The sequence below is a fragment of the Balaenoptera physalus genome, assembly GCF_965194825.1.
Source record: "Balaenoptera physalus genome assembly, chromosome: 11".
Lineage (NCBI taxonomy): Eukaryota > Metazoa > Chordata > Mammalia > Artiodactyla > Balaenopteridae > Balaenoptera > Balaenoptera physalus.
The window spans coordinates 1105901-1129766 of NC_138896.1; the positions used below are offsets into that span (position 1 = coordinate 1105901).

The 23866-nt window shown below is 58.8% G+C and overlaps 1 protein-coding gene across 1 annotated transcript; it reads left to right on the plus strand.

The window, feature by feature from the left end:
- The first annotated feature begins 11572 nt into the window (after positions 1 to 11572).
- FOXC1 (forkhead box C1) lies at positions 11573 to 15128 on the plus strand. The gene has a single exon (XM_082413817.1). The coding sequence runs from the start codon at positions 11703 to 11705 to the stop codon at positions 13344 to 13346; it is 1644 nt and encodes a 547-aa protein (XP_082269943.1). The 5' UTR covers positions 11573 to 11702; the 3' UTR covers positions 13347 to 15128.
- The last annotated feature ends 8738 nt before the right edge of the window (positions 15129 to 23866 follow it).

Here is a 23866-nt window from a genome sequence, read left to right on the forward strand (position 1 = left end):
ATGTGATTAGATTGATCTGAAATCGCAAACAATGCTTTTCTAGATTCCATTTTCCCACTTTATAATTTAAAACCTGTATCATCAGACATCAAAGAAAGGTTTAGATGGAAGAAAGCATCACCCCACTACCCTAACCACCACTTCCATTTTGCATTTTCTTTGACATTCTTTGTCCAAAGGAACCATCAGTGGCTTCACCATTTCATATCTGTACGGTGCTCCTAATGATGATTTTTCGTGACCCTATTAAGTTGATGTTCTCATCCACGGGCATCTAGTTTCCTTCCGAAGGTTTTGCTTCAGAGTTTGCATTGTTAAAAACCTCACTTGTGTTTAAACCCAACTCACATTGCAGTGGACTGTGTCATTTATGGATATCTACACTCTAATATCTACTGCAATATACAAAGGGCTTTTCCCCTAGATTCCGTAGCTCTCTCTGTTTCCTCTAAAGCTCAGTGAGATGGCTCATACACACTCCATCACCAGCACTGACGTGCAGGCCCCTCCGCTGTGACAGTCCTCTGAGAGGCGGCCAGTCGGGCTCTTCATTTGCAGAATCACACTTGAACACACAACTCCCATCAGCGTGTGCTGGTCGGAGCAGAAACCTGAAAGTCCAGTGGCCTTAACTGGAAGCTCAGAGACCCAACCCGCTCTTTCATTTCCTATTTATAATCACCGTTCTTTCATGTCCTATATTTACAGTTGACTTTCTCAAAGGTTCTCCATTGAGATCATTTTATAAAAATCTGTTTTAAGTTAAAAGAGACACATTATTCTCTCCTTTGAAAACAAAGTAAACCGAGGCACAGCTCAGTACTGGTGCTGGCCACCTGCCTGCCTGCCTGGAGCTGCTGCGGCTCGAGGCACGTGGCCGGTGATCTGGTGGCCCCGCCGTCAGGGTCCCCTGGGCTCCCCTCTGCGGCTGATGCCTCAGCTTGAAGAGGGGAAGGTTCACTCCTCCATCAGATGCTGCTTGCGGGGCTCAGCCATTCGTTCCACTGAAATAATTGAGAGAAGTTCCTTTTTTCCACAGGCATCCTGCCTGCACTTCATCATGTGTATTATTTTGGATCTGCTTCAAAAAGAAAAATGGCCTTTCATGGTGTACACCGAATGTGGGCAGAAATTGGACCAGGCAGACGTTTAACTCCACACTGAGATGGAAACTGTTCTCAGAGAACACCCACACTCGATGCAGGAGAGGGTGCGGGCCCCGCAGACACAGCACCTGGGGGTGACCCCTGCCCAGTGCCTGCTCTAGGTGGACGCCGTCCGCCAGGTGGGCTGCAGGCCCCTGCCCCCCAGCAGATGGCACGGCCTTTCACCCGGCAGGAAGGCCCCAGAAGGTTCCTGACTTTGGTACAAACACCACCTTCTGCCAGGCGTAAGTATTTGCTCTGAGCCTGTGTGTGGCTGGGTGGCTGGGTGGCTAGGTGGGGAGCCCTCATGCCCCTCGGAGTCTCCCGACAAGAGCCTGGGTTCTTGCTGCACTCAGCTCCCCAGACACTCAGTTCCGGGATGTCAGATGCCAGGGTGCTGATCTTGCTGCCCCAGACTGGACCTGCCGTAGGAGGGGGCGAGGGGGAGCCCTTCCATCACCACTGCCCCCCAGATCCCTGCCCCTCCCCAGGGCACAGAGGAAAATGGATGCTACAGAAGCAATTTGCACTGAAGTGTTAGAGTTCATGTATCTTTTAAAAAAGAAAACAGAGGAGGCATCCTTGAACAAAAATACCCTACCCCCTCCCAAAAAGAAAAAAAGTCCAGCCAGCGCACAGAGGGCCCACCCTGCGTCTCCGGCACAGCCTGGCCCCCAGTGGGGCTCAGACTGAGTCACATAACCACAGGCATTCTGCTTTTTAACAGAAGGTAGTATCCACGAAAGACCCATCAAACCTCTTCTTCAAAATTTTGGTCCCCCGTTTGATTTCTTTTCTGAGCTCACCTCCATTCTCTCCTGCCATTCCCCCACCCCAGCTAATCTTCAATTTTAAATATAATATAAAATGGTCAGAAGTGGGGCACAGTGGAGGAGGATGAATTGACTCTATCAAGACATATATTCGAGTGAACTGTTCACAATTCAAACTTTTCCTAAGACAAAGAACAAATCGTGTACCCATCCCCTTTTTTCTCTGCCTAATGTAGACACTTGCAATAGTTGTTTGTCTGGTGGATAAAACTGAAAGTTACACTGATATTGGAAAAGCAGATCCAGACACATCAGAGAAATTTGTTTTTCAAGCGACATGACCAAGAACTTCGAATCCAGCACTTGACCTGTATTTAATATTACTGTGATCTGCTAGGGGATGCTTTCTGGTTACCTACTTGGAAAATGTTTGGCACTGCTGAAAAGTAACACAACTCTTTCATGAGATCCACAACAGGCTGTCAACACCATCTGATAATTGAACCTCCCTGAAACCAGCAAAGGTATAGAGATATCATCAGGAAAGGTGACGAACCAACAGTGAGAGGAGGAAAAAGAGAGTAAGAAAAACTTGTTTACTTCATTTAATGCATAATCGAGGAAAATTCAAACTCTGCCAAACTAAGGAGAAATATGAAACACAGATTTTTCGAAATTCATTTAAAAGTAAAAGGAAATGTGATTGCAACGCACTAGCCCTCTCTTTTAAGATATCCAAAGACACGCTAACATGGACCAAGCATCACAATCTGGGTAAGTCTGAGCCCATTCCAGAAAGAACAGGTGACGCTAATGACAGTGATGTTTACTAGAAAACTAACCTACTTCCCGCAGACAGTGGACGCTGTGACCGATATTACACAAAATGTGTGGCTGTATTTGCCTTGATGTGAGGAAGGTGGGCCCGTTTGTTTTCCTATTATGTAAAACCCCTGCCAGACTCCTGCCAAAACATTTTCCCGGTAACATGTCTGCCTGCCTTTGGACGGGTTCCTTACTAAAACAAATACACCAACCAAATCATCTTTGATAGCAAGGACACATAACGGCAAACAATGAAAACTACTAGGGGGTGTTTCTTAAGAAGGCACCAGGCACCATGCAGAATCACCACACAAAGCAGGGCAGCTCCCCCTGGCTAACTGGGCCGGCTCCCAGGAGGCAGCAACTTTGAGCAAACGGGTCTTTCTTGGCAAGTGACTGATGTCCCCACTTGGGGCAGTGAGGGGTCCTCTCCCTAATAAGTCACAGTGTGTATATATGTTGTCTGCTTTAGAGGACAGATAAGTATAAAAACAAACTATTATTACAAGCGCACACTCCAATAAAAAGAGAATGTCTCCTAAGACGATACTGGCACCTTATAAAAGTGTAATTTAACCTTATCTAATCTGGAGCCTGTTTCATCATAGGGATGACCAATAATGTAAACCTTTGTGCGAAAGGGAGCAGGAGAGGCCCAGGCCGGCGGGTGGGCAGTGGCAGCCTCTCCTGGGACGCGGCCGCCGCCACTGCGAGGCCGTCGGTGCAGACTGGGTCGCCCGGGACGGTAGGTGAGAAAATGATGGATGAGTCGGGTACGGCGAAGCAAAAATGGCCAAGAGAAGCGTTTCCTCTTCCCATCTGTTCAGGAAGGACGTCAGCAAGACAGACTAAACACAGGCCCCGGTGCGGGATTTCGCGTGTGCCTGTGTGGACACCACAGCCCGGCCTCTAAAAGGACCTTCCTCCGTACGCAGCGGGGACAGGCAGGGAGGCCAGACGCCCACGCTGGCTGCTCTTGAAGAGAAGCAGGACAGTCCCAGGCTGTCGCCACAGCGGGCCGGCGGGGGCCGGGGTCCCCAGGGAGTCTGGCCCAAGGTGCCCACCGCCTACTGTGGCCGCCAGCAGGGGGGACGCACCCGCCAGGGCCAACTCCAGGCTCTTTCTGGGAAGACAGAGGAATTCCTGGCCTGGGGGGCCCCTGGGTGGGGTCCTGCACACCTCGCTGCCCTGTTCCCCGGGAGAGCAGAGCCCCTGCTCTGGAAAGGGTCCCCCCTCCGCCCCCGCAGGCCTGGCTGAAGTGGGCGTGCCTCCTCTGGCTCCGCCCCTGGCTCTTCCTACTGCACTACTAGCCTTTGGGTCCATCTTCCAGGCCCAGACGGAGTCCCAGGCGGGCAGAGTAAGGACTCTTTTCCGCAAAGGGAAAAGGCCCTGCCCCTCTGTTCATCCTCGCTCCCACCCACCTCTTGCCTTCCCCACCCCAACCCGATTCGACCAACGGCCTCCTTGCCTTGGACACCGGGGCCGGGTGGGACTGCGGCTGAGGAGCCAGGGTCACGCGCTGGGTGGGAGCTGGGTCTCGTCCACTTTCAGCAGTAGGTGGTCTGAGCCTCCGTGTCCCTCTCTGTGGCCTGACAGCCAGGCAGTCCCCCCACGGGCTCCTGGAGGTCAGCCAGGCTTGAAACCTGACATCCGCTGCCCTGTCTCTCCCCCCTCCTCCCCCCCCAGCCCCAAGTCTCGTGAGGGCAGAGCTTAGTGTTGGTTTTTCCAGCAGGGTCCTGAACTCTCCTGGCCTGCAAGGCCCTGCCTGGCTGGTCCCCCTGAGCATATAAGGACAGGCCATGAAGGTGGGTGGGTGTTAAAGATCAGGTCATCCTTCCTTTGCTTGTTTCCAGGAGGATCGTCCTGGGGGCAACCAGATGGAAGGGAAATCCAGGAGAGGAGCCCAGATCACACTCAGGACCAGGAGCAAACGCACCAGCAGGGGCCTCTAGTAGAGCACCTCTAGAACACGTGTGTGGCTCCACCAGCCCAGCACAAGTGTATTTGCACACACAGTAGACTCGGGCATTGAGGAGGATGGACGTTCTCCCCGTAGTTACCAGTATTTACCTCCACAAAGGTGTCCGGCCCGGGGCGACGCATCCCGCTGCTGGGATAACGCTGAACAAGGAAACCGCCATATATGTGTCGATTAAGTGGATTAGTCCACGTACCATCGATCTGAAATGAACATTTTAACATGAAATTGAGATCGGACTTACCACCGACAAGGTTTAATAGTTTAACGTTTTCTTCTCTTGGTGGCACATAAGCGATGTACCTTATCATAAAGGGCATCTTAGGGCCAAGGACACAGCAGAGTAAATTCGTGAGGGACGGTGTGTGACCTCGGGCAAGTCCCTCACTCTCTCTAAGCCCAGTTTCCTCCTGAGTAAGATGCAGATAACAGCGTCCACACCAGGGTTAAATGAAAGGATTACTCTCAACGCTGGGCAGGACGACCAGTGAAGTCACTGCCGTCTGAGGGCCCGCGGTGAAGACCGGAGAGCTGTCCCATCAACAAGTTCACCTTCACCAGGATCCACGCGCTGCCCCGAGCACGGGTCCGCGCGAAGAGGCCAGCTTTGGGGCGTGGAGAGATGTTCTCATTCGGCTGGGGTCTCTGTGACCCCAACCAAAGGGGACCTCGGTAAAAGTAAGCTCCGGGTTTGTTTGTTTCTCGCCCTTAATTTAGAGTTTAACCCAACTCCACTATTGGCCTTAAAAAATACGGGAGCGACCACAGTGAATACTACGCACGTGGCCCCTTTCCTTTCATACATCTATTCCTACTTATTCTGTGGAAATTTGCCTCCCTATTCGCCATAGTTTATCTTTTCTTATATCTTCGTTTCCAAACTAAATAGCGCTGACCCGAGCACACCCCTCTCCCGCGCCAGCGGCTCGCGCTGCTGCCGGCGATGCTCCGCCGCGGTCAGTCCGGTGCGTCGCGCGTCGTGCGGGACTTGGAATGGAAACGCGGTGGGGATGAGGACCGATCCGCAGCCGCCAGCTCCGCCTCCCCCGCCCTGTTCTCCAAACCGGTTCTTTGAAGGTTCAGTTTTTCATAATTAAGACTAAGAAGCGGTTAAAAAACAGAAGTACTTTTTCCTGGAAACCAGCGGTCTTAATTTGCAGCTTTTATTGGCAAACCTGGCTGCCAGTAAATACATTCCTTGACATCTCCCAGAATGTAATTTACTTGATGAGGAGGCCCTGCTTTTTCTGTAATGTGCACATCAATTAAAGGGGCCGCTAGGAAGGAATGTGGCCGGTGGCTGCAAGCGTCCTACCAGGTCACCTAGGGTCCCGGGAACAAAAGCGCCCAGGCCTGTGCCTGGGTGTCCGAGCCGGTCCCTCCAAGGGGCCTCCCGACCGGACTCTTCCCGCCGGGGAGCTGGCTAGGTTGCAGGGTGCGAAAGCCAGGAGCCAGGCGGGGCCCTCCGCCGGCGAGGCCTCCCCCCCATCCCCTTCCTCAGAGCTCCCTCCCGGGGGCCGCTCGGAGGGGCTGAGCCGGCGGGAGGTGGGGCGTCGGGTCGCCCACAGGCGGCCGCAGACGGCAGGGGGCGCTCGGGGCGCGTGCAGGGCCGGCCGGGGTCGGAGCCCACCGCGGCGCTCGGGTTGGCCGTGGACCTGCGCCCCGGAGCCCGGAGTTCCAGCCTCGGGGGTGGCCCTGCGGCTCCCCTGCTTCCCCTCCCGGCGCTCACGGGGGCGAGGCAGGAAGCCTGCGGGGGCCACCGGGCCGCGCTCCCAGGTGCAGAGGCACGCGAGGAGGCAGGCGGGACGGAGCCAGGTGCCGGCGGCCCCGGCCGAGGGCCCCGCGGCCGCCCCAGGGCCTGGGGGGAAGGGCAGCCGCGCCCCACGCGCACGGACTGGGCGGGCGGCGCGTCCCAGGGCCCGGGGCGTCCGAGCTCAGGCTTCTCAGGCCGCTTCCGGGAGGGCGGGGGCGCAGCCCCGCGCATGGGGCCCCCGTGCTGGGCTAGAGAGCCGGAAGCCCGCCGCCCGCGGGACCAGGCCCCGCCGCCGCAAGGTGCGCCCGGCCCTTCCCCGCCCGTGGGGCCGGCCTGTCTGCGGGTCTGTCCGCGCACCAAGGCCTTTACTCCGACACCCGGAGCCCACGCGTGGATGCAGAAGGCGCCCTCGCGCAGCATCCGGTGATGCCCGCACCGCGCACCCCGGGGCCCCGCGGGTCGTCGGCCGCGCCCGGGATGAGACCCAGTCGCGGAAGCTGGAGTGGCGGGGCCTCTCCCCTTCCAGGCCAGGCTGCGCCCCAGTCTAATGGGGACCCGGATGGGAAGAAACCGAGGCGCGCAACTAGTCCTGTATGTTCATCCACCCTTAACAAATTTTATTTTTGTCCTTGATGGTTAATGACAGGGGACAGTTCGCATCTGCATCTAGCTCTTCCTGGACAAAGGAAGCCCCAGTCATGCGTAGCCGGGCACCGAGGGTAAAGCTTCCCGCGAGTCCTGTGGCCCTTTCTTGGTACTCAGCTCGTGCTGGGTCCCAGAAACGCTCTGGGAGACCGGGCTTTCCTGCAGAAGGGCGACAGGTGGTCCGAGCCGGGGGAACCCCGAGCAGGTGCTGGCACACTCCCTCCCGTGAGAGTAATTAGTGGGACGGCCCGTCGTGGGGACTTGGGGGGCATTAAATGACCCCATCCTATAAACCTCCTGTGGAGGCTGCCCTTAGGAGGGCAGCTGTACAATTCGTTCAATCATGGACATCACTTTGTCTTTAAAACAATCAAAAAACAAACGCTCTTTTCATTTATCGTAGGAATTATTTTTCTACTAAGGAGGGGACTGAATCAGGAAGACTGCATTAACAGAACCTGTACTCAGAAACCCCCCAGCTAAGAGAGAAGTCGATCTGCCCCGAGTCTTGGCCACTCAGACGTGGGGTCCCTGTCCCTCCCTCTGCAGATGACCAGCACTTCCTGACCGGCGGAGGGTTTGATAACGAAAAACGGCCACTGACACCCGCGTATCGCCTCCCACCCTGGGGCTTCAAGTCTTCGTAAACGAGGCCACATGGAGAACTTCGACAAAAACCTAAATAGCTCAAAGACACCTCGAAACAGACGTGGCTACAAATGCTTGCGACTTCAGTCTAGCGGGGAGCCTTCAGGTCGCACTCTCAGATACCATGCCTCTCCCGACAGCGAAGGGCGAGGGGGTGGGAAGGCTGCGCGCGTGCAGAGCCCCCCCCGCCCCCCCCCCCGGCTGCCCCATCTAAAGGGGCGGCCCGCCTTTCTTGACTCCCGAAGCTCCCGGTCAGACCGGCCCTAACCCCCCGACGGGCCAGCTTCCCGAGCCTAGAGCCGGGGCGCGGATAAGCCCGGACAGCGGGCGGTGAGGGCCTGCGCGTGTCCGGGGAGAGTCGCTGGCCAGGGCTGGGGGGACGCTGGAAAGTTCCCGAGGGGTCTCTGACAGGAGGACAATCCTTGCACCTTGGGCTGGGCTCACCACCCCTCCGGAATCCTTTTCTGGACTCGCGGGGTCCCCTCCCCAACCCCTATTCCGTTTTTCTTGAATTGAGAAGAAAAAGAGCTCCTCCCGCTCCTGGTGGCCAGCGTTAAGGCACCACCCCTCCCCCTCTTCCTGCGGTGTCACCATGCCGCGAATCGGGCATTTCCTGGAGTGCTCGCCACCTCTCCCTTCCTGATGCTTTTCCAGCTAAGGCCCCTGAGGCCTGTTTTGCGTATCGCTGTGACGTCACGCCCCTCCCCAGAGCTGAGACCCCTCGGGGGCCCCGGGAATTGTGACCCCGGCTGGCGGGTCAGGGAGGGGATGGGGCGGAGAGGGCCAGCGACAGTCCCACCAAACATCCATTACCGCTGTCGCCTTCGGGACCTTCAGGCCGCAGCCGCGAGGTGTCAGGAAAGCAGCCGAAGGCTTCCTGCGGGGGCATTTCTGCCCGTTGAGTTAAGGGTTTCGGGGAGACAGTGGTTGAACCACCCGCGGAGCAGCAGAAGGGGGCATCAGAAACTCCAACCTGAAAACAAAAACCGTAACCTGCTCCCCAAAGACTTCATTTCTGCGCCTTCATGTTCAAATACCGTCACCGACAACAATAATAAGTCGAGTACTTGAAATACAATCAAGCCCTTTAGTGGAGGTTTGCTTCCGAGGAAGCTTATAAAACACAAACGCAAAGATCTTTTCCTGGCGAATATCCAGAGCTCGAGCAGGAGAAAGGTGATCTTCGTAAACTGCACCCCGCCTTTTTCCCGCGCGCCAGACACTCATTTCACAACGGCCACTTTTATACCCGAAGCGGGGCCCAGCACAGCCGGCTGTCGGATTTGCAGTTTACTAAGGAGATCTTTCCACCTCTCGGGCCGCGGAGCCGGGAGCAGGGGAGGACGCGCGGGGACCGGGGCAGCGCGGCACCACGTCTCGCGCACGAGCCGGGCGCGGCCCGTGCTGGAAAAACGGCCGAGTCGCCATCGCCGCGTAGGTGCCCGCGCACCGCGCGCAGTGGAGACGCGGTTCAAAGGCCGAAGTCGCCAAATGCCGAGGCGTTCGGGGCGACCACTGACTTCCTTAGCCTCCAGGCTGAAGCCGGGGCGCCCACAAGGCCTCGACCAAAGGGGCAGAATCCGTCCGGGTGTGGGGCGGGGGCTGGACACGAATGCACTTTTCGTGTCGCGGGGCTTCTCCCCCCCTCCCTTCCCCCACAAGTGTTGAGGAGTCTCCTGCCGATAAATCAGTGTTTTCCTCCAGCCGTGGAGACAGGGCCTTGCGGACTCCCAGGAAAGGAGGCTGGAGCGGCCCAGGCGCGGAGCAGGCCAGGCAGTGGCTGGGAGCCAGGCTTCCGGGCACCCGGCTGGTTCAGAAAGAGCAGGTCCTCGCGTCTCTCCATGTCAGGGTCCACTCTGAAATGCAACATTTTAAAACTGCACAGGCCCGCGCCCTAACTCCTAAACTGCAGCTGCAGCTCAAATTGTGCAGAGGAGGAAGCCGGATTCAAGCCGGGAAGCCAAAAGGGTTCCCAACACGTCCTCGCAGTTAAAGATTGTCAGGAATTGGAGGGTGGAGGTGTGAGATGCGCCACGCTGCTCATCTTCACAGCCCCCTAGACGCGCCAGTTCCTCCAGCTTGCAGGAAAGGGCCGGAGGGGCTGTTCCAGATTTGCCCAAGTGCAGAAGCGCGCTGCAGAAGAGGAGGCCCATCTCCTTCCTGCCCGCGGTTTCTCTCCTTTTCCTTCTTCCTCTTCCCACTCCATCCCAGTCCCCCGGAAACTGCAAGTCTCAGGCGCTGGCACAGGGATTAGCCTCTGTGCTCATCCCCAGGACTCTCGAACCGCCCTGCAGGTGCGATTCTGAACGTTCCCCCAATCACACCCGTTATCTCTGCGAGCCAGCAGACACGCGCGTGCGGAGAGGAAGGTGGGACGTACTGACTTGCTTCTTGCCATCACACCTGCTATTGTCACTGAGCCCGAAGGCTGACCCCTGCTCTGAGCCGAAAGGTGCTGGACTCGACAAGAGAGGGCGGTCGCGGCGAATCCCTAAGAGGAATTCGGGGTAGCCTCCAGGCTCCAGCAGCGCGCGCCGAAGACACCCCCGCCGCCAACCACGGCCTCAAGACTCCTGGCAAGGCCCCATATCCCCCTCCCTTATTTCTACTGGGGAGGGGTCGCGGGGACGGTGAGGTGGGGGCAACAACTCCGCCCCCACCGGGAACGGAGCTCGGCTGTGACTGAGCCCTTAAAACCGTGCCCTTTGTAACCCAGCTCAAGACTGGAGAACTTCCAGGTGGGGAAAACTGGAGAGACCTCTGGGAGCCCGGGAGCCCGGGAGCCTGGCGATCGGGCAGGGGAGAGGAGGGGAGGGCAGGGGAGGGGAGGGGAGGGCAGGGGAGGGGAGGGGAGGGCAGGGGAGGGCAGGGGAGGGCAGGGGAAGGGAGGGGTGGGGAGGGGTGGGGAGGGGAGGGGAGGGGAGGGGAGGGGAGGGGAGGGGAGGGGAGGGGTGGGGAGGGGAGGGGTGACCGGGGAGGGGAGGGGAGGGGAGGGGAGGGGTGGCCGGGGAGGGGAGGCCCGGGAAATCCCGGCGCTGGAATCGGCCAGGCCGGCCAAAGAATGGGAGAGAGCCAGCGCGAGTTGGGGCTCGAGGACGCGGTGACATCTGGGAGCGGCGGACGGAGGAAGGGTCTGCGGGGGGCCCGGAGGACCCGGCAAGTCTGCGGGAACAATGGACGTCCAGCGGAGGGCCCGGGGTGGGGGACAGGGCCTGGCGCGGGCGGCGGGGCGCGGGGGCGCACGGCTGCGGGCGCGGGAGGGGCGCCGGCGGGGGCGCAGGCAGGGGCGCGGGCCGGACGCGGGAGCAGGACGGGCGGGCCGGCGCGCGTGTGGTCAGCCCCGCGGTCCTCCGCGGCGGGGCGCGGGCCGGCGCGGCTCGGCCTCCGGCTCCTTCGGAGGCGTTCCCGCCTCCCATTGGCTGCCGCCGCCGTGATGGGGCGGGGCTCCGCTGCCCGGAAAAAATGTAACTGCGTAAAAAAGTCCTCGCCTGGGTGACGGATGCTCAAAAGTTCAGAAGTTTTCCCAATGCTTCCTTAAGCGGCCGGCGCGCGAGAGACTGAAAAAAAGGTGACGCGGACCCGGGCAGGCAGCCGGCGCGCTGCCCCCCGCCCTGGTTATCTGGCCGCCTTCGCCGGCGGCTGGGGCAGAGCCTCCTGGAAGCGCAGGCGGCGCGGCGAGCCGGACGTCTGCTTGTTTTCTAGTTCGGGCTCCTTTTTCCCGTTCCCGCCTGGAAGCTGCCGCGCGCGTTCTAGGCCGTCGGCCGCGTCCGCGTTCGGCCCTCTCCGCCGCCCCGAGCCTCCTCGGCGGCCGGAGGCGCCCCGGAGCCGGGCGAGCGCAGGGGAGGCGGCGGCCCGGCACCAGCCCGCAGGCCCGGACTCGGACTGGGCGGCCGGCCCAGCGAGGGCGGGGGGCGGCGGCGGCGGCGAGCGGGGCCATGCAGGCGCGCTACTCCGTTTCCAGCCCCAACTCCCTGGGAGTGGTGCCCTACCTCGGCGGCGAGCAGAGCTACTACCGCGCGGCGGCGGCGGCTGGGGGCGGCTACACCGCCATGCCGGCCCCTATGAGCGTGTACTCGCACCCGGCGCACGCCGAGCAGTACCCGGGCGGCATGGCCCGCGCCTACGGGCCCTACACGCCGCAGCCGCAACCCAAGGACATGGTGAAGCCGCCCTACAGCTACATCGCGCTCATCACCATGGCCATCCAGAACGCGCCGGACAAGAAGATCACCCTGAACGGCATCTACCAGTTCATCATGGACCGCTTCCCTTTCTACCGAGACAACAAGCAGGGCTGGCAGAACAGTATCCGCCACAACCTCTCGCTCAACGAGTGCTTCGTCAAGGTGCCGCGCGACGACAAGAAGCCGGGCAAGGGCAGCTACTGGACGCTGGACCCGGACTCCTACAACATGTTCGAGAACGGCAGCTTCCTGCGGCGGCGGCGGCGCTTCAAGAAGAAGGACGCCGTGAAGGACAAGGAGGAGAAGGACCGGCTGCACCTCAAGGAGCCGCCGCCGCCGCCCCCGCCCCCGCCCCCGCCGCAGCCCGGCCGCCAGCCCGCGCCCGCGCCGCCCGAGCAGGCAGACGGCGCGGCGCCCGGAGCGCAGCCGCCGCCCGTGCGCATCCAGGACATCAAGACCGAGAACGGTACGTGCCCCTCGCCGCCCCAGCCCCTGTCCCCGGCCGCCGCCCTGGGCAGCGGCAGCGCCGGCGCCGCCGCGGTGCCCAAAATCGAAAGCCCCGACAGCAGCAGCAGCAGCTTGTCCAGCGGGGGCAGCCCCCCGGGCGGCCTGCCGGCGGCGCGGCCGCTGAGCCTGGACGGCGCGGAGCCCGGCCAGCCGCCCGCGCCCGCGCCCGCGCCGCCGCACAGCCAGGGCTTCAGCGTGGACAACATCATGACGTCGCTGCGGGGGTCGCCGCAGGGCGCAGCCGCCGAGCTGGGCTCTGGCCTCCTGGCCCCGGCCGCCGCGTCCTCGCGCGCGGGCCTGGCGCCCCCGCTGGCGCTGGGCGCCTACTCGCCGGGCCAGAGCTCCCTGTACGGCTCCCCCTGCAGCCAGAGCCCCGGCGCGGGCGGCTCGGGCGGGGGCGGCGGGGCCGGGAGCGCCGGGACCTACCACTGCAACCTGCAGGCTATGAGCCTGTACGCGGCCGGGGAGCGCGGCGGCCACGTGCAGGGCGCGCCCGCGGGCGCCGGCGGCTCCTCGGTGGATGACCCCCTGCCCGACTACTCCCTGCCCCCGGCCACCAGCAGCAGCTCCTCGTCACTGGGCCACGGCGGCGGCGGCGGCCAGGAGGCCGGCCATCACCCTGCGGCCCACCAAGGCCGCCTGGCCTCGTGGTACCTGAACCAGGCGGGCGGGGACCTGGGCCACCTGGCGAGCGCGGCGGCGGCGGCCGCGGGCTACCCGGGCCAGCAGCAGAACTTCCACTCGGTGCGGGGGATGTTTGAGTCGCAGCGGATCGGCCTGAGCAACTCGCCGGTGAACGGGAACAGCAGCTGTCAGATGGCCTTCCCCTCCGGTCAGTCCCTGTACCGCACATCAGGGGCCTTCGTCTACGACTGCAGCAAGTTCTGACCCCTCCGCCCTGCCCGCCTCCCAGCCGAACTAAACCGGGCCCCTGAGCAGGAGCAGCCAAAAGAACCCTCGATGCAAAACCGAAACCAAAAACCCAATTTGTGAAACGTTCACCAAACCAGCGAACAGAATCCCTCCAAACTTTCAACTCACCAGCACGAAGAAGAGTATTTTCTTAAAAGACGGATTCGGAGCCACCTCCACTTTGCCTTAACTAAATAAACAAAACCGTAAACTGTTTCGTACAGAGACAGCAGAGTCATGGTTTGTTAAAGGACAGTGTTACTCCAGATAACACGTAAGTTTCTTCTTCTCTTCAGAGAGCACGCTTTCCTCCTTCTGTCCTGTCCCTTCCCCTGCCGCCTCCTGCCTTCACGTCTCACCTGTAAGATACTATTTTATCCTCTGTTGAAAGGAGGTAGGAAGTCCCCGTATATGAAAATCGCTTTCTTTTTATCCATGGACTTGTTTTAAAATGTAAATTGCAACATAGTAATTTATTTTTAATTTGTAGTTGGATGTCGTGGACCAAACGCCAGAAAGAGTTTCCAAAACCTGACGTTAAATTGCCTGAAACTTTAAATTGTGCTTTTTTTCATTATAAAAAGGGAAACTGTATTAATCTTATTCTATCATCTTTTCTTTCTTTTTGTTGAACATATTCATTGTTTATTAATAAATTACCATTCAGTTTGAATGAGACCTGTATGTCTGGATACTTTCATACAGCTTTAAATATTATAAGAAAAAAAGATTTCAGAGACTAAGACACTAGAAATTATCAATTCTCCTTCTAAATCTCTGAAAAAAATGGAGACACCCTCTGACTATTCCTTGTCAAATTTCACATAAAAGTCTCTTTTTGTTTAGATTTTTTTTTTTCCCTGCAGCATCTTCTGCAAAACGTACTGTGTAGTCAGTCAGCTTGCTTTGTGGCTAGTAAAAAGAGATTTTCCTAAACAGATCTGAGTTGGCATATACACAAATTCATTTCCTCAGTAATGACTGAACATGATTTGGAAATTTTAAGCCCATGAATCAGCAGCGGTCTTACCGCAGTGATACCTGTGTGTGGAGAGAGGTGGCCGTGCCTCCAGATACACACATGAAGATCTGGCTTGTGTATCACATCGAAAAACTGCGATGTGTATTAGACATCCCGGAGAGCCAAATGCTGGATGATTTTCTTCCTATTAATTTCACTCCTTTTTAAGAGGGAAAAAAACCCAGCTTTTAAATGTATGTATATAACTCATCCACATCTACAGTCCTTCATGTCTAACGCAGAAGGATTGATTTAAAAACAAAACATGTACGGCGGGTTGGAAAGGGATATTTAATCTTTGGGAAACTATTTTAGAAGATATGTTTGTTGAACAGTTATTTTTTGAAAAAGATTTAAAACAATAACAAGAAGGAAGGAGCAAAGAGCAGGGCATTTTAGTCCAGGTGGTTTCTTTTCAATCCCACTTTTCTTGTTAATTTACAGTTAAACCTAGGGGGCAATTCGGATCGGCCCTCCCCCTTTGTAAATAACCCAGGAAATGTAATAAATTCATTATCTTAGGGGGATCTGCCCTGTCAATCAGACTTTGGGGAGATGGCGGTTTGATTACAGTCATTCAGGGCCTTTCCGTTTGTTTTCGAGATAATACAGTTTCCTGCTATCTGCCGCTCCGATCTAGAGGCAACACTTAGCAGTAATTGCTGTTGCTTGTTGTCAAAATTTGATCATTGTTAAAGGATTGCTGCAAATAAATACACTCTACTTCCAGTCAAAAACTGCTTTACGTGGCCTCTGATTTGCTGGGTCCCTGGCTCAGAGTCGCAGCCCAGCGGCCGGGCTGGGCGCGCAGGGCGCGGCGTCCCCCGGGGTAGGCGGCCGGGACGGCCTTCCCGCCGCGCGACCCGCTCCGATTCGCAGCCCTGGGCCTGGGCGGCCTCGCGCTTCCCAGGGCCCCCACCCCCACCCCTTTGGGTGGTGAAGGGGAAAAATCTGCAGGCAAATCTCGTCGTTCCCGCGTCGGCCCATTCGTGGGAGCCGAGCGTGGAGCGGGGCGGGCGGACAAAAGGACCGTGGTCGGAGCGGGGCTGTCCGGGCGCGGAAGGGAAGCGGACGCAGGTGACCGGCGGCCCTATCCCCTCAGACGGGCACCGCTCCCCGCCCCACCCCCCGAGGCGGGCAGCGCGGGCGCCGGGAGCCTGACCTTTCCGGCTTGGCTGTCCCACTTCTCCGAGTCGGGGACGGCGGTGTGGACCCGGACCCGCCCGGGGTTTCCGGCCGGGGTGCGTCTCCGCGGCCCCGACGCCGGCCTCTGGGACCGGACGCTCCTCGTCTAATTAGGGTAACGACGCGTCCGGCCGCTCGCCGCCCACGCCCGCGCCCCGTCCTCCCGGACCGGGAGGGTTGGGGCGGCCGCGCCGAGGGGAAGGTATCCGGAGCCCGGGGCGGAGGGCCCGAGGGACTCACCGCGCGTCTCAGCCGGGCACGGGGCTCTGGCTCCGCGCCGCGGTCGCCGCCTTTGTCTGGAGGACGCACGTGTGTTCGTTCGGAGCGCGGCGGGCGGCGAGGCCACGGGCGGGTCCCGCTCCCGGCGCCCGCGCGCCCTCCCCTCGCCGGCCTGACGGCCCCGGCCCGGACGACCTGCCCGGCGGCGCTGGGCCCGGGCGGCCTCCCCGCGCGCTGCGTCCTCGCGCGGCGTGCGCGGCCGGTTTAAGGAGGCCTCGGGGCACCTGGAGCGGCCGCGCGGGTGGGCGGCGGGGCCCGCGACCCCCTGCGTCCCCGCGGCCTCGGCTGCCGGCCCAGGCCCGGCCTTCGGAGCGCGGGCGCCGCGGCGAGGGTGGGAGAGGGCCGACTGGGCCCGGCGGCGCTTCCGACCCGGGCTCGTCCTTTCTGGGCCCCGAGTCCGGCGGCTGGAGAGGGAGCCGGGCGCGCGGCGCTCGATTCCTAGGAAAGGCCGGCGAGAAGCCCTGGCCGCAGCCGGGGAGTGTTTCTGCGCTCGCCTTGGGAGCCTCTTAGCAATCATTTCTGCCTTCTTCATTCCCAACGTTTGAAAGTTAGGCCTTTAAGAAATGCGTCGAGGAAGGCGTTTGAGTTATACGTATGCAGAGAAAGTAGTTATTTCTACGCGAGTTGCCCACGTCGTTCAGAAGCTGTTTGAGCAGGAGGGCACAAGTCTGCTCGTTAAGCTGATTCTTAGGACCACTTATGTGATGTTTTCTATTCTCAGTACATTTGCTTTTGGCTTCTTAAACCAACTCCTGCCACCCAAGCCCTGGGAAGCTGGGGCCTCCTTATTCGGAAGTGAGCACTCCTTGTACTTTAGTGCTTTGATTTGTACCTTTTTCGCAACAAGGATAATTTTGCTGTAAAATATTCTAAGAAAAACTCCCTGATACTTTAACCAGTAGCACAGTTTGAAATTAGCCTGGGACACCAGGAGGGACCCAGCGGGGAACTTGGCTAATTTGGGAGTGTCAGCCTCTGTAGAGAGTTTTAGGGGAATAAGGACTTTTGTCCTGCGTGTGACAGTGGGCACTCCTTAGCAGTTTTTACCGTGAGCAGGTAAACGTCAGCGCGCCACACGCCGTACACAAGCTTGCACTTGGGGTGTTGTACGCGTGGCGGGCACTGTTCTCAGGGTCATGTGTTGGCAGCCCCTCTGCACCAGATGCATGCAAACAAGCACACACTTTACAATTTATCATGCCGTGCAGTTTGTGTCATTAATAATCGACATTTTCAGGGGAATAAGGCTCAATTGTGCTGGTGGCCCGTAAGCCCTTGGCTGTTTCCTGCGGGGTCAGAAACAGGGTCAGGAAATAAGAGTGCCTTACAGCCCTATGGCTCCCCCGAACTTTGATAGGTGGAAGAGAGACATAGGACCTTTTCTCTCAGCCCTGTTCCCTTTGGAGGGGTCTTGGTTTTTTAAGGTGGAGAGCCGTTAGTTTTGTTGTTAACGGTGCAAAACCCCAGAGAGGCCTGAACCCTGTGCTGGTCTGGGCTGCCTGGTCGGGCTGCCCGGCCAGGCTGCCCAGAAGGGACAGGAGGCATCCCTAGCGGATCCAGGCCCTGACTCCCTTAGCAGGGTTGTCCCCTGCTGTTGGTGGCAGTTGGAGTGACAGTTTCTACCCCACCCCACATCTTGGAGCTTCTGGAGAGGGGCCCCATTTGCTTCTGAGCCCAGTTCCCACCGCGGGGTCGGCCCTGGTGTCTCGATGCCATCTCTTTGGACTCCTGTTGACTCATTTTGTAGAGCCATTAGCCCTTCCCACCGGGTCATAAACAAATGTCGCTTTAGGGGCAAGATTGATGGTGGCCATGTAATAAAGCTGGCCAGGCGGGACAGAATCCGATTCTGTGTGAGCGGTTCTTCAGCCAGGCAGGGAGCTCTGGGGGGAGTTGGGGAGAAAAGGAACCAAGAGACTGTCAGAGTGTTCACCCCAGGAGTTGTGGGGAGCAGGGAAGCAGAGGGCCGCGAGGCTCCCGGCAGCACAGCCTGACTGATTCAGGCAGTGGCCACCGCGAAAAAGCCCGCTGACGTGTGCCAGGGGCCTAAACACCAGTTTCAAAACCCCCCACTCTTCTGAAAGCTCCTATTTCAATTTAGAGGAGGCCCAGAGGTTCCTGGGAAAGAGCTTTTTATTAATGGCACTTTGGTGGCACCTAAACACAGTCTTCCTTTGCTGTTTGGGCCCTGTATCGGTAGCTGGAACTTGGTGGCCTGCTGCCCCTTTTCTCCACGTCCCCGGTTTTGAGTGTGAATCCATCATCAGCACTAAGTTCTAGATGTCTCTACCCCCCTCCCCCCTTTCTGTCCTCTCCTTCTCCTACCCTCTTCCTCCCAGGCCCCCACAGAAGGCCTTGGGGCCCGAAGCCCCTCTAGGATGTCCCCGAGCCAGCCTGCACCGCCTCCCCGGGGGGCGCGTGCCTACCGTGCACGGGGCCCGGGCCGGATGCGGCAGCCGGAGCGCGCACTCAGGCCCCAGACAGACCAGGACAGAGCGGGCCACACAGAGAAGGGCTGGCAGGTTTCAGGTCCGAGTCTGGGTGCGAAGGGGGCATCCTTCATCCAAGGAATTCCAGCTCCAAAACCCATTCAGGAGAACGAAAGCCGCTTCTCCACGACGTTCTCCACGGGATTAGGAGTGGAAAATTGAGCAAAATGGACCACGTCTGCCTTATTGGAAACCAAAATATGGTGCAAGGAGCATAAGGGCAACCTAGGACCTTTGCTGTGCCCTTTCCTATCTTACCCTGGCTCCAAAGAAGCCCTCTGCTTTACATTATTTTGTTGTTGTTGACTTTTTTCCCTCACTGATTTCAAATTTGCAGCATATTGAGCGTATTATAGGGGATACCGTACGACCTGGGATTTCCTTGCCTTGAGGCCCAGGCGTCTTCAGACAGGAGAGAAGGGTGGAGCTCCCAGAGGAGACACAGGACAGGGGAGGCCGGTCCACCCGCTCCTGAGAGAGGGCCTGGCGTTCATTCCTGCTCAGAGTGGTCGGCCGGTGACCCTGCAGGATTCAGGGGTGCTTCCCCAGGCCTCTCGCTTTTCTACTGTTCCACGTGGCACCTCCCTCTCTTCTACCAAAGAGCATCTTCTCTCTCTGGTCTGCCTTTGGGTTCCTCCAAGCCACTGCCTGTCCCCTTCCCCTAGCCGTCCCTCACGTCACTCCCAGGAAGGACACTGGGTGGGCTGCTCCTTTGCCCCCGAAGTCAACACAGCTTGGTGCTACTTGGGTGGCCCTGGGAGTGCAGTTTGCGAACCCAGGGAGTGAGCAGTGGGCAGGCGGCCAAAGCCGGGTGGTGGGACCCCAGGCGTGGCCTAGGGAGCAGAGGAGGACCTCTCCAGGGGCTCCACCAGGACTCAGTACTGGAGGTTGGGGAATGAAGGGGTTTGTTGTAGGGCTTTGGGGACGATTTAGATCACAGATGAGAGAGGGAGAGAGAGAGGAGACAGACACCTTCCCTCCTCCATTACCTACCCCAGGGAAAAGGCAGGAAAACCAACACATTTAGCGCCATTAACTCTTAAGGCCTCTGCATTTCCTTCAGTATAAAAGCAGGTCATTGGGCCCGGAGGCTGTGCTGGGTCTCCTTAATGGCTACAGATGTGCAAACCAGACAGGAGAGGGGACCATGTGCTTAGGCGGCAGCGATCGGATTCTTAAAAATCTGCGAGTGGAGGAAAAACGAGAACTCTGTCCTCTGAGTTGAGCGAGCTCGGCATCCCCCGCGGCGCACCGGGTCCCTGAGACCCGCCGAGGCCAGACCCGACCCCGGTGCACCCTGTGCGCAGCGCCTGGGTTCAGGCCCGGTCGGAGCCGCCCCGGAGCCTTCCGTGCGGTCCGGAAGAGGATTTTTAATCATTGTCACCTCGCAGGACACACGGGGACAGCGGCCGGGCCTCGCAGCTGGCCGATCAGGTCCCGGCGAGAGGAGGCGGAGGGGCCGTCGGGGAGAAGACGGGAGGCCCCACCGCGGCTCCCACGGCCCGGGCTGACTGGGTGCCAGACATTCCCGGAGGGACCTCGGCCCCGGGGCCCCGCGGGGGCTTCCTGCGCGGAGCCTCGGTTAGTGCCAGCAGTGGTTTCCAGTGTTTGGTGACCGAGAACCAACCCAACGCAGCTCGGCTTTGCGGGCCGGTCCCCGGGTGGGTCTGTGGAGCCGGGGCCGCGGGGCGCCGTCGGGGAGAAGCGGCGCGACGGGAAGGCCTCGCCGTTTGGCCCTTGCCTGGAGGCTTCCTCGCCATTAAAAGCCAAACTCCAGCCGAGGTCCTGCCCCCTTCCAAATAGACACTTCCGCGCCCGGGCCGCCGCTCCAGCTCCAGGCGGGCCTCACAGCCGGCCCGGGCCCAGCGCCTCCCGTCGGAGCGGCCAACGCCAGAACCCCGGCTGCAGCCCCCTCCCCCGGTTCACCCACCCTGCTGCTGGGAGTCAGGCCTTCTGAGCGCTGTCTCCTCGCGCGCCCTGGGCGCACCGGCGCCTGGGCGAGGCTGGGGCTGAGCCGCGTGGGACTTTCTGCTTCTTAACTGCAGCTCTCTGTCGCGTCTTAGCCCGCGCTGGGGCTCAGGGCGCTGGGACACGTGCGCGGGGTCCCGCCGCCAGGGCTGGGGGTGGGGCGCACGGCCGGCGCATGCGCGCGCTTGGTCCCTCTGCGGTCCTTGTCCTGGGATCCGGGCCCCTCGGTGCGGCGGCGGCTCGGAGGCGGTGGGTGGCGGAGCCCGGGGCCCCGCATCCGCGTCGGAGCTCCTCCGCGCAGTGGCTTCCGCGCCGGGAGCCCCAGTCCCCGAATCCAGAGATCAAAGGGGGCGTCCGCTGCGTGCGACCCCTGACCCTGGAGGCAGGGCGGGAACCGGGGTCTGGGGTCAGGCCGCGGTCGTCGGCCTCCCAGCTGGGACGCTCCAAAGGAGGAAAAGGGTGAGGGTGGGTGGTGCTCGGGACGGGGCCTGCGGATGGCCTCCTGCGGCCGGTGGGACGACCCGTCGCGGGTCTCGCGGAGTGGGGGGGCAGTGGTGGCCTCGCTAGAGGCTGGAGAGGCAAAATGGCTGGAGAGGCAGTCGCGGGCTAATCGCGGTGGCACAGCCCCCGGGTGTGCGCGGGCGGCCTGGCCTCGGGACAGCGGGGCAGCGGCGCCAGACCCTGGGGAAGGGGCCACTGGACGGTGGGGCAGGACCCAGAGCGGCTCTGCGGCCCGGCTGTCGCTGCCGTGCGTGAAAAATTAAAGCTCGCCATCTTTGGAGAGGTCCGGGGTGGCAATGTTAGGGCGTGGAGATGTTTGAAAGAGCCGTGCCCACACACACACACACACACACACACACACACACACACAGGACTTTTTGGTAAATCTCCAAAAATTCGGTAAATCTCCGGCTCTTCCACCCCCCCCCCCAACGCCATCCATGGACCCGCCCGGCTGCGGGTTGTGAAAAACAGATGACTTGTGAACTTGTACTTACTGGCACACATCTTAAAACTGAGAGTACCCGGCTGGGATTCCCAGTATACACAAGGTGCCTGGGGTGCTTTGAGGCTTTTTCTTGGGGCTTCAAAAGTTATTTGTAAACAGTGTATCTATGGTTATTTTGAAACGAAATTTTGAGGTGTTGTCTCCTGCAATGAGCTTTAATAACGAAGGTCTCATTCCCCAGCAGCCGACCGACCAACCAACCGGGGTTTCTGTGCATTTTGGGGGTTGGTGTTGGTACAGGCGATTAAGGGAGACTGAGAGGAGCCTGCAGCAGTGTCTGTACTGGTTTCCTGGCGCAATCACAGACCTGGAATCCAGTTTCCGAAGGAGCCGTCTTGCGTGGAGTTTAACCTCAAAGCACTTCAGCCCTTCCCTCAAAGGTCGGCAGCCTGTGCTGCCCACGTTCGCCCCTACAAGCTGTAGAGGTGTGTCAGGTTTTCAGGGCTGGGCCCCAGTCTCTCCTCCAACAGAGGCAGCACACAGCCCACCACCGCTTGGCAGGCAGGTGTGACGCAAGCTGCGGCCCCCGTTGCCCAGGTACCCACGCGCCGTGCTGCTCACGTAGGGCACGAGTGTGGGGCCTCACTGCTTTGCTCTCATATTTGAGTGTAAAGTTTCACTTTCTTAGCTTTTACTTAAAAAAATCAAGGTGGAAGATATTTTATCACATCTAAAATGAACAGTCAAAGCTGGCAGAGCAAGGAAAAAGGGGAAAATAAGTTCGCTGAAACTGAAGTGAGATTTAAGGTAGAAGAAACACTTTAGTAAGAATTGTCTTCAAGGATGTCCAAATGAAATTCACAGCCCAGAAAGAAAGCACAGAAATACTCAAGCAAATCTGTTCTCTTTTCCTCCTTTTAAGCACACACACAGGGAGGCCAGGAAGCCCAATTACCCCTCACCCCACCATCAAAGGTGCAGGAATAGAGAGAAGGTTGCAACCAAAAATACTTCTTGTGTCCTTCAGACCCGCTGCTCCAGGCCATTTGGAGAATAATTTAACACCAAGGCACCACTGGAGCCCCATTAACCCCCTGCCTGGACCCTCTCCAGTCCTCACTGAGGAGCCTTTGGGTGTGAGGCCACGGAGCACCGGAGCCCGGGTGTGGGATGAAGTTGGGGGCTCAGGGGGTCAGAGGAAGAGGAGGAGGGGTGCCTTCCATCGGGTCAAGGCTAAGGGGAATGTGTGTGAATGTGTTTATTTGTGAGCCTTGTGAGAGTGTGTTTGTGACGGCGGGTTTGCGTTGTGTCTCCAAGTGTCTGTGAGTGACGTTGTGTAAGATGGCATGCTTGTAGGTGTGTATTTGTAAGTGTTTGCATGTATGTGAATCTGTGTGTGATTGTGCGTATGTGAGTGTGTGTGTGCCCACCAGCCCCCTAGCCCTGCAGGCCCCGCCTTCCAGGGACCATCTGTTTCCAATTAGCAGCATCACGATTGGGAGAAGGCCTGTCCTGGGGCAGCTCCCGAGCCCCGGGTGGGCCAGCTCAGGCCCCCAGTTCTGCTCCATCGGAGCCCAGGCCGCCCCGGCCAGCATGCTTTCACAGCAACTGGGGCAGCCACACAAAGAGCCCTCTTTCCTGCCACCGGCTGCTGGAGCCTGGGTCCCCCCCGCCCCAGATCATAAACCTGCCCATGAAGACATTCAGAAATAGTTCAGCTGCACTCACACAGGCATGTGCAAAGGCTGGAATTCCATTTGCTGTGAAGTTCTATTTTATTTTCCTTGGAGGGGGAGTGAGGGGGAGAGGAGTCCTGACCTAATTTGTTCTGGGGCGAAACATGGTATTTCACGCAGAGGTTTCCACCTGTACGCAAACCCTGGCTTGATGCTGGTGGATTCCACACGCGCGTGTCCACCTGCCTGAACCTGCACAGATATGCCCTACACGGCTCGGGAGCACACGCGGTTAAAGCCAGGCCCCCAAATGCTGCTCTCAATGAAACCGGATTTCTAATTAACCTGCTGTAGTTCATGCGCACGCTATCTAGCATATATTAGGCACTTAATATAAACTGGTTGAATGACTAAATCAAAATTAGATTTAAAAAGTGATCTAGTACTGAGAAGAGGTTGGAAATAAGTAGTGTGTGTAAGATTCTAGACCACAAGCAAAGGCATGGGCTCAGAGACCTCTGGGTAACCCAGGGGCCTGGCATGGAATGTTCCAGCAATATTTACCCTCCTTCAAGTTTCTTCTTCTAACCGCCTCCCCCCGTTTCTCAAGGCTTCTTTTGAGATGGTGGGAGCCCTCTGGGTTCTAATTATAGTCGCAGAGACCAGAGCTGGTGTGAATGCCGCCTTTCCGCAGGACCTGGGCTTCCAGATCGGCTGCATAGAGCGGCTTACCGTGACCAGGTGGGGAAAGCAAGGTCCGGGGCAGAGACTCGGGAGGACGCCCCGGCCAGGCCGGGCTCAGGCCAGGCCGCAGCTCTCTCAGAAGGAAGCTATTTCACCCCAAGGCATGGATTTGGGTATTTTTGTTCTGGGGTCCTTATATAGCTGCTTTTGTAACTTGGAGACAATATCCACAGGGACTGTGTTAA

Bases quoted from the DNA above. Each gene is read 5' to 3' on its own strand.
- FOXC1 (XM_082413817.1), top strand. From the start codon at position 11,703: ATGCAGGCGCGCTACTCCGTTTCCAGCCCCAACTCCCTGGGAGTGGTG.